Source organism: Morchella importuna (genome assembly GCF_003444635.1).
Source record: "Morchella importuna strain M04M26 chromosome Unknown Morimp01GS005, whole genome shotgun sequence".
Lineage (NCBI taxonomy): Eukaryota > Fungi > Ascomycota > Pezizomycetes > Pezizales > Morchellaceae > Morchella > Morchella importuna.
This window is the reverse complement of record NW_025763402.1, coordinates 1,304,470-1,314,557: the sequence shown is the minus strand read 5'-3', so window position 1 is coordinate 1,314,557 and position 10,088 is coordinate 1,304,470. Positions and strand designations below refer to the sequence as shown.

The window sequence follows — 10,088 nt, the reverse complement described above, 5'->3', positions numbered from 1 at the left end:
TCCGTTGAGAAGTCCATGAAAAAGTAGGAAACATAAAAAGAACAAAAAAGAACCAGATACGCCTCACCAACCCTGCAGTCGACAATCCAAAAAAACACCTCCCTAAATAAGGACAACAAATAGAAGAAACCACCTGCTGGATCGATCGAGTAGAGTCGGCCGAGTTGGTTAGATCGGAGTGTAGTTTCGGCCAAAGATTATGGTACAGTTCCGTAAAAGACGGAAAGCTCCCGAGATTAAAAAGGTCGAAACTCGATACAGCAGGAAAACTTTTGTACTCGAAGGATCTTGGAAATGTCGTAAAAACGATAGCATTACAACCGAAATTCCGAAGTGAAGAAAACAATATACGTTGAGACCATATAACACAAAGGGATACCGCGTCACTGTGTAACCATGATTAGTAGGACGCAAACCTCCGAGAAAAAGGAGAACCTACCTGATATCCATATAGTACTGATGTATAATCCATGCTGGATTTATCTGTAACCGTATCCGAGATTGTACTGCTTTAATGAACCATCCGTTAGACCGCCTGTGCTATTCGGAGTCGGATCCGATGCAAACATCGAATCGAGGGAATATTCGAAGCCTCTAACATTACTAAAGATTCCTTGCTGGTGTTGCTGCGGCTGCTGCTGCGGCATGCCCATGCAATTACCCATATCGTTCACTGGAGTGTTTGGAGTCCGCTGACCCTCGTTATCGAGTGACTGGGTATCGTCGTTATTGCTTTCGAGAAGCTCGGCGTCGTATTCCTGGTCTACACACACACACATTGATCAATCTAGGATGGCCGGGCTCTTTCATAACAGAGAAATGAAGGATGGGAAGTACACGGGGTAGCTTGCCGAGCTCTTCCATATGTGATTGGAATGGTGAAGGGTAAAAATTTTGACCCATTGGAATTCCTGGATGAGGAAAGTCCTGTGGTGCAGTAGGAGTAGTTACTGTGCTGTGGGGAATCTGGAATGATTGGTCTGGAGGTGTTGGAATAGCGATGGACGGTGAGGTTGTTCGCGAGTGGTTTGGCCTGAGAAGTGGGCTGGTTTTAATGTAAAGGGCCTCAGGCGGAGGGTTGATAGACGGACGCTTTTGGATGATCGGTCCTCCATGTATGGGTCGAAGGGCAGGGTGTTGTTGGATTGGTTGTTGTCTAGAGAGGGACTGAGGCATTGTTTGCTGCGGCGCAGCTTGAGGTCTACCTGTGTCGTCATATTGGGCGAATGCCCGTAACTCCGCGGTGACATCAATGCCCTTCTCAAGGAGAATTCTCTCGAGCAGAGAATTCTTATAACGAAGCATCAGTACCTCATCAGCAGCATTGCGGGATGACTGCTGAAGACTTGATAATGTTTCTTCATGATGTTTGATGGTTGCTTCCAAGTGTTTGATATATTCGGTTCGTCTTTCGCGGAAGGCTATTTCGATGTGTCAATAGAAACGTTAAAAATAAATGCAGACCCACACTTTCGATGACACATCGGAACTGGGACGTAGCCAACTGTTGTTGGAGAATTCAAAGTATAAAGATAAGGACCGTACCTGCTTGAGCAGCTCTGTTTCGCATCTTCCTCTCTTCCTGCGTTGCGTATACCGGTTTCCTCCCACCCTTCCTTTTCTGAGTCGGGAACTGAGCCTGCTCTGCCGTGGTCGCTTCTGGCGACGAGGCAGAGGAAGCTGAAGAGTGAGGAGGTGAGGTCTTGACAGCTGCCATTGCGATTCGGAGGGGTTGTCGATTTTGGAGACTGATACTAGTTGGTTGGCTGGCTTACTGCTGGATGGGAAAAGAGTCGAAAGCTTGAGGAGGTAGAGGGATGCTGGTTATGAAGCTTTTTTTTTGGAGAGGAGGGCAGTTGTGATGGTTGGTTGACAGAAATCCTTGAGACAGGGAACAGCACTAGTGATGGGTGGGAACAGGACCGTCGGAGCTAGCCAAGGCAGAGGAACAGCAGGGGGAGAGGAACGACGATGATGTGCAGCGAGAAAAAAAAGTGGGGAAAAGGACTGCTTATGCAATTTCAATTCGCAGGCTGCCAGTCTAATTCGGTAGCGGCAAAACGTGGGGTCGCGGGCAGCTGCGCAAACATAAAAAAGAAGTCAAAACTTCTTTTGCGAGAGGGAGGAGGGAGAGGTGAAGGGAGGAAAAAGCAATCAAAAAAGCGACCTGGAACGACAATTGGAACACAAAGACCATGTCAGAAGGTTGGGTTGGGTCGAAGTATCTTTGGCACAGACAGTCACGGTACAGACAAGACAGTCTACTGACCACCAACTTAGCATAGTTCATGGGGATCTAGAGTACGTTAGTACATCTTCCTGTACCTGTTCTACCTACCGGTCTGCCTTTCCACTCTTCTAGCTCCCATCGAGTGCGTGAGTGAGTGAGATTGAGTGAAGGAAGGAATGATCCCAGTATTTCTTCATTTTCTTCACCTGTCCGCCCATCCATATCCATCCATCACTCACGTCGTGCCACACACACCAAGGCCAAGTTACCGCACATGCATTTGATTCTTTCTCACACCTTCACCTTCTTCGCCTTCTTTCTTCCCCATTCCCTCACTTCGTCCCTGTCCACCTACAATTACCTTTCTCTGATCTACCTATTGCCCTCTCTCTGCCCTCTCGGGAGTCGAGTCAGAGCAAGCCAGCCCCCCTCAGGCTTTGTCTCCGGTCAAAAAAAAATTTTGTGCAAAAGAGAGAAAAAACACCCAACGACAGAAAACGGCAAACGCTTCCGGCAGAATGCGAGTGGTGCTACCTTGATTGGTCAATGAGGCCTCGTCGCCTCAGGCAGGGTCACGAGTGACGGCCACCTCCGATACTAGCCAGAAAAAGATCATTTTTTTCCAACCAACCCCCCCCTTCTTCTCTCCAGGGACGCAAAGCCTTCTTTCTGTTCCGCGCAGATGCTCGATGCTGCTCTAAAACTGGAGAGCAGGGTGCACGATGCAGTCTCCGCTCACCAGCCTCCACTGGTTTAGTCCCGGTTCCCTGGACCCTACTCAGAAAATCGACCAAACCTTGTCGAAACTAACAAGCAGAGCCGCCCCCCGAAAATGGTGGATCAGCAAGAAGACACGACATTCCAGGGACAAAACTGAATCAAAATAGGGCTTGCCCTGTAATGGTGGCCCATGGGAACTGCTCCTGTGTTGTGCTAGGATCTTTCCCCGCATTTTTCATGTCGTCTCAGTCCCCCTTCCCACCGCAGCAGGTGTCTACACCGGTTGAAGCCGTGTGATGTGTGATGCAACGCAACGGGCAAAGTTTCATCTCGATCTGCATTTCCTTTTTTGCCCTTTGTTTGCTTCTCCGCGGGGAGTATTTTCCCTCCTTCCATCCCAAGTCCCAAGTAATTCCTACGCAAAGTGCCTTGTAATGTAATCAATAAATTATATTGTACTTTAATTGATACTGTACAATACACCATATATAATCTAGAATAAATATGAAGATTTCTCCGATACTGGTGCCACTGTTGCTGGGTTCTTGATGTTTAGTGCCTTGTGCTTTGATAGACCAGTTCTTTTATCGTTCAGCAGCTACAAAAAATATCTAACTGCTATGAAGCAATATATCCAGGGTCTTCCCAATTTATTCGTTGTTCCCTGAGTCTGGTTGGTACGTTGCCTACTAACTTCATTAACAACCCTAGTAAAACCTTTTGGGGGACTTCTGACCCCCACTCATCCATACCTATCTCTTCGTCATCAAACTTCCCACCGACTATCAGGAACCGAACCCCCACGCGCGCTCGCCTCGTCTAAGACTTCATATATGTCGTTTTCGTCAGCAGAGGTACATAATAATGAAAATTCTCCTACACAGTGAGCCTGGGAAAGCAAGAAATAATGCACATTCATCCCACGTCCATAACTCACATGATTGGTGAATCCAGAGCCGTGCATTTATTCCTCAGCCTTCTCCTCTCCTGACAGAGGTTGATCCAGGTCCAATTCTATCTAGGGATGCTCAGGCGCGTCCAGGTACGAATATGCCGCACGCTTGATCGATCACGTCACTTTGGTAGCTAAAAAGAGTGAGAAACCTATCGCTTCGTCAGAGCTGAAAGTGATAATTCAACCTCCCCTAGGTTTGTCCCGCCAAATTCAATTCACTTGTCTTCATCCCACAACAACTCACTGAGTGTAATAATCATGGTTAAAAATCTCAGCTTCACAAAATGTCGAGACTGGAACATGGAGGAGCCAACCCCGGATTGGTGACTCAGAATATCGTCGAAGGTATCGTTCTGGTACGACCTCGGGCTATTACTCGTCCTTTTATTCGCCTTTTATTCTGAGAATAAAAAATCTTCATCAGGTCCTAGCCGCCGGAGAGGTGCAACTTCTTTGGGAGAAGCTGGTTCAGGTGGGATATTTTTTCCTATATGGAACGCTTGGCCCTGGCATATCTGACTTTGGTTGCCGCCAGATGCCCCACAGCAAAACCAACCCCCAAGTATCGGTCACCGGGCATCATTCGGTCACGCAATGCCTGCGGATCTCAATTCTATGATCTACGTTCCTAATCTCGAAGAAACGTTTAATCGCGGGGCAGTCCCACTAAATGATATTAAAGAAGCTTCTGAACGACAAACTATTACCCCAGAAAACATTTTGGACCGCTCGCAGACGCCTTTACGGCAGTCCGCACGTCACACAAACCGAGTCGGAACTGGCCGAGTAAGTCATGAAAACAATCGTGGCTTCGGGAACACGGCACCTACCCGTCCTCTCTCGGGACAATTTGACGGGGAATCTGCCCCTACGGAGGAAACGAATCCACCACCTATTGCCAAGACATTTGTTCGTCCGATTCCTCCGCTGGAATTGCTAGACTACCCGGTAATATTCAACCCCAGGGTTACCATGAACATGGCTACAAGCTCGCCGTTATATGTAGGTGGCGGCTGTGTGGATGGTAGGCTCAATATCCATATACGTGGGACACGTCTAGATGATATCAGATTGGGCCGTGTAGGGATCGATATAGTTGGAGTTGAAGGCAAGTACTATTGTTCTAAATCCCTCCAAAACATCTTGAATGCAATATATTTACCTGATACGTAGAAATCTCATTTTTCCGCAAAACAATCTTTATGAGCATCGCCAGTGAACTTATAGATGATGAGCATCCACCACCGCCAGCTATTCTTCTTCCTACAGATTTTGATCAGAAAACATTCTGGAAAGTGAAACCTTCGCGGTCCTTTCTTCCCTTTCGCCTGAACCTACCGCTGAACGTTGGTCCCGGTCCATTCCAATCTGTCAGAGCTCGGATACGATATATCATTCATGGGTATGAAATTCTAGCCTTGTGTTTTATTTATTTCCCCTCTCACCTAAAGAAGAAGAAAAAAAGACCAAGCAAAAACAAACAAAACAAGGCGGGAGTTGAATTTATAATTCTAGGACCGTAATGTATACCGTCAACGGTAGAAAGAATATAGTCCGCTGTTGCAGGGACATTCGCGTGATCTCAGCCTTAGATCCTGAAAGAGCTCTGTTACCCCTGGAAACCCCGCTACTAACCACTGAAGAGGGCCCGCTGAGGTGGGGAGGGTATGACACGTTGAAGGTCACGGCAGGCTTGCATCGTGCGGTGTGGGTTTCTGGAACCGTGGCATACGTCGACGTGAACATCGTGAACAATACACGTAGGAGGGTTAATACAATCCGATTGAAGCTAAGGCGGCATATACTAGCTTATAAAAATGTGAGTCCAGATTTGTTCCCACTTTGCTAATAGCTTTGCTTTTTTGTTTGCTTTTTCCTTATTCTTTACATATTTTTCATTTCTCCACTCTTGAACCCCACTGAGTTCACGTGCGCAGACCGTAGCATTGGCAGAAAATAAATCTGCTGGACATCTTAGGGTTCCCAGCTGGATCGAGCATAAGACACTTGCGCAGTCTGAGTTGAATGTAGGGAGGCGTTGGAAAGGTGTTAAGGGTAATCAGTTGGATGTTGTGACCTGTGAGATCGAAATACCAAGAAACCAACTATCTGTGAAGATGGGTCGGTTCTTTGAGGTTAAGTATTTTGTAGATGTTGCCGTGTGCACTCTTGCGGCGTGCGTAGCTTACTATTCTGTGCTTTTACAAGTATGCATTGCTTTTTGCGTTGATGTGATTAACTAATTTGGTAATATTAATATTTAGGAAAACCATAAGGTGTCAGCTACCTCTAACTATTATTCATATGGTTTGTTTCAAATTATTCGTCTATTTTATTAATTACTCCATTCCAGATACTCTAACACATGTAGAACTCGCTTGATATAATGCCGAATCATCTTTTACAGGTGGCCGAGGCTTTCGGAGAAAAGTACGGCACTGGACGAGGCTACCAAATCGCAGGACGTGCGTTCACGGCACCCCGGGAAAGTGTACTAATCCCAGAACGCAAGGGCTCACTTAGGCATAAACATAGTCATATGAACCTAGCCAAGCCCAAAGTGATCACCTCTACAAAAAACTCATCTAGCAGAAACTCGGGAGTGTTGATACCGGGTCTCGAAGAAAAGAAGCCTTCTCCTGACAGTACTAGTAAGATAGCAGCTGCCCAAAGGAAACGAAAGATCACCTTAGATGATCCCAGGAAACTAGATATAGATGTTCCTAGTCTCGGGCCCGGCAACCCATGGGCCGCGGGAATGGGTCCCGAGCAACAGAGGGAAATCCGGGAAGAGCAACAGAAACAGTATCACGATGCTGAAAGAAGAAGGTCAAGTGCAGTTTCATCATTCGCGGAGGGTTCTAGAGTTACCATGAGGAGGGTCAATAAGGACGACGAAATACTGGGGGGTATGGGGGGCTACGGGAGCGTCCCGCAAGATAGTCTTATTTAGCCGTGGTCGGTCGGTCAGTCGTCCTCGTTGTCGCCGCGTTGTTGTCGGAGGTAATTTGCGGAGGATCGTCAGGGCCGTTTTCTTGGCTGGCTTGTTTCGGTCAATATAGAAGGAACGTCGGAGGCGTCGTTGGGGCAGAGAGTGCGTTCAATTAGATTTTCTTTTGCTTTCTTTTCCTTTGCTTTTAAAAAGGGTTCAAACGCGTGTAAGAAACACAGAAATGGCTTGTAATTGCCGGTGTGTTAAGCCTTGTCGAGATGTTTGTCTTAGAGGAGGGTTTCTATTATTACAATACGCAGGAACAGACGACTTTGGCAAGGAGAGAAAGGGTTGCTTTTCTCAAAGGAGCAGACTACATGAATTCGACCGCATGAAATTATTGCAGGCTGTAGCACAAGAATTGTCTCTTGCTAAAACAAAGGACATAAGGAATGGATAATTAGCTACACTAAAATCAAGGTATTTTAAACATTGCATTATGCATCGTGTGGAAACCAGACAAGAAAACGAAATTTTTGGCCCTCCAAGATCAGCTTCCTCGCATAAATCAATCTCATCACAAAATACGAAAAATACGAGCGCATAGGCCACATGGAGTCATTCGTCGGAGTTCCCCGCCAATGTTTTCCACCAGTTTTCTCCCTTTCCTTGATGTTGAACCTAGGCTCTTCGATCCTACGTACACCCACCATGATGATGATGATGTATGAACCAGCCCATCAATCATCATCACACTCGTACGAGGCGAAGATCATAATCAATTACCGGCGGGCAGATCGGAAACAGGCGAACAAGCATAGATCCATCCAGGGTGAAGAGATTTCTCCGACGCACTCATCCATGGGCCATGGCTCATAGCCCTAGGTCTAGAGTACTTTACCTGTGTCTCCAACCCCTCGCAAAAAAAAAAAAAAAGGAAAAAAAACCTGTGCCTTGCTCCTCTGGTGCTGTGATGCGGTGAGGAGCTCCCTACCTACTCCAGAGTAGGTACCACCACCATACATAAACCCTAGACGAATTTCAACCGAGGATCGCGTATGTAGGTAGTGAAGGGGAGGGAGGGAAAACGCTGGTTCGGCGGGCGGGGCTTTGGCCGAAGTGGATTAGTGCTGATTGCCGTGGGACATAATAACTCTGCTGATATGGTCTTTCTGCTTCAAGGACGGCATGTTGAGCCGTACAGCTGGAGAGATAAAAGCAAAAAAGAAACACTAGAGTAGATACCCGTTGACTACGCGTGCAGATGGATGCAGGCGGGATAAGCTGCGGGCGTGGCCTAAATGACGGGAAACTTGTAGGGATGAGGAAATCCTGGTGTCGAGGGGTGAGGGTAAGAGAATTGGTACCTGTCTACTAAATTAGTATTCTAGCTCATGGAGAGAGAACGTTTTCAATGCTGCTTTCGCTAAAGTTGGTCACTTTTGGTATGGCCCTTCTCACTGTTTGGTGGTTGATTGGCTGGGATCCTGTTGTTTATTTTGCAGTCCAGCTAGATGCCCGCTTGAGATAGATGGCGAGTATGGAATTGAACAGTTTAAATTTTCCAGCTGAGAAGACGACGAACACCGTTTGAGATATTTGTTGCCCCCATTTCTTTCCTTCCCCTCCCTCTCCTGGGCGTTGGCTTGCATGTTTTTGTGGGGTAACGGCTTGTGTTCTAGTCCTGGCGTGTTAAAGGAGGGGTTTGCGCCTTTTTCTCCCTTCCTGTTGGTGCCACTTTTGACATTTGCGGCTTAACTACCGACCGGCGACCGTTGACTTGATACATATGGCGTGATATTGGTTGGTTGCTGTAGCGTGAATACATACAGTGCCTTTGATCCAACCATCTCGAAGGAGATTCAATCATGAAATCTCACTCGATTGCGAAATCAGGGGCTCTGGATCTGGTAACTTCAGGAGCCCGTTTAGATGGATGATTGAAGCTGATCCTGGGTTGATCGGCAGAGAGATATCTAGATTTGACAAAATTGATATCCCCCAGTGATAAAAATAGGTGAGATTATCTTCTAGAGTAATGAAACTTGCATAATATTGTATGTAGTATGATTCTGAATTGAACACTGTTTTCTCTTTTTTCAGGTAGACCTTTAATCGTCTAGGCAATTCTGGGCCCCCCTTGGACCGCGGTAACTGCTGCGTCGGTCGGTCGGTAGAGTATTATGGACGTCCGCCCGGAGCCGAGAGGTTGGAGTAAGGATTGTTGAAGTGTTGGAAAGTTTCTGTGGCGAAAGCCACCGCTTTGAAAAAGAAAACTCCTAATGTATGAAATCACCTAGAAGCACTTTGTTTGGTGCCCCTGGTTTCGCTGTCCAGATCCTCGCCGCTGCCGCTCTGGCGGATCCGAGCTCCACAGATTAGGAAGGAGAAATTTTCAATGGCGAAGGCTGAGAAACTCCTCAAGTTTGATGCAAGCGGCAAAACCAATTTGCCACGGCTCAGTCTTCAACCGCTTGTACCACAGGCAAATTCTTAACTTGTAGTATTAGTTCGTAAGCTCGTTTGAAATAAGGCACGACAAAAAGCGGATGCTTCAGCTTTGAGGTATTAGACATGCCTTCGAGGTTCTCATAAGTGTTTCGCGGCCAGGATCTACTGTTGAATGCAAATTGACTGTTTCAAAACAGGGGTGATCTCGAGGTGAAAACCAAATCGGTATTGACATTTTCTTGCTGTACAAGGGAAGTGGTGATACTTGCGGACTAAGCCCAAAAGAAATTTTTTTCGTGTCTATCTAGGGAGTGAAGTAAAGTGGTATGAGTGCTGAGAAACCAGCAAAAATTCAAAAGATATGTGTTACACGTTGTGGAGCTGATCTAAACCATGAATGATGTCAGGGGTAGCGTAAGAAGAATTCATTGGTTTTCGATCTCAGATAGCAGGACCGTAAAAGTCCTATCCTCAGCTATCCTAGGGCGTTTGTTGGAGAGCCATTGTCTCAGACAGCCTTCGTGAATGGCGGTACTCCTAGCGATGATTTGAGATCAGTTAGAATGTTAAGAAGATGCGGGTTGAGGTGGAATGGGATAGTAATAGGGAGAGGATATAATGCTCAAGAGCTGGTAAAATTCTAATGCGAGAGGTTGATGAAATATTGCGCCTAGGTCGTCGCGTGTGCTGCGGCTCTTCCCCGCATTCCGCCTCGAAGTGTAAGTAGATCTATAGACTGAAGCATAACAAATGTAGGTGGTTGAGTGAACCTTATTTTGGGTGTTGAATGAGAAGATGGG

At 46.7% G+C, this 10,088-nt stretch overlaps 3 protein-coding genes across 3 annotated transcripts; 1 reads left to right on the top strand and 2 right to left on the bottom strand.

The window, feature by feature from the left end:
* Positions 1-479: 479 nt before the first annotated feature.
* Positions 480-1,717, bottom strand: LAJ45_02871 (uncharacterized protein; the record flags this gene model as incomplete). Its single annotated transcript, XM_046112462.1, has 4 exons — positions 480-509; positions 600-763; positions 852-1,421; positions 1,546-1,717. 4 exons carry the CDS (start codon positions 1,715-1,717, stop codon positions 480-482), a joined length of 936 nt encoding a protein of 311 aa, XP_045974588.1.
* A 1,853-nt stretch (positions 1,718-3,570) lies between these two features.
* Positions 3,571-6,448, top strand: LAJ45_02870 (uncharacterized protein; the record flags this gene model as incomplete). The annotated part of the gene is made up of 15 exons (XM_046112461.1): positions 3,571-3,589; positions 3,662-3,804; positions 3,905-3,992; positions 4,070-4,099; positions 4,181-4,261; positions 4,330-4,377; positions 4,441-4,853; positions 4,912-4,922; positions 4,976-5,013; positions 5,079-5,307; positions 5,421-5,724; positions 5,843-6,081; positions 6,170-6,212; positions 6,277-6,370; positions 6,441-6,448. The coding sequence occupies 15 exons, from the start codon at positions 3,571-3,573 to the stop codon at positions 6,446-6,448; spliced, it is 1,788 nt and encodes a 595-aa protein (XP_045974587.1).
* A 1,513-nt stretch (positions 6,449-7,961) lies between these two features.
* On the bottom strand, positions 7,962-8,489 carry LAJ45_02869 (uncharacterized protein; the record flags this gene model as incomplete). The annotated part of the gene is made up of 4 exons (XM_046112460.1): positions 7,962-8,009; positions 8,083-8,204; positions 8,299-8,316; positions 8,423-8,489. 4 exons carry the CDS (start codon positions 8,487-8,489, stop codon positions 7,962-7,964), a joined length of 255 nt encoding a protein of 84 aa, XP_045974586.1.
* Between the last annotated feature and the right edge of the window lie 1,599 nt (positions 8,490-10,088).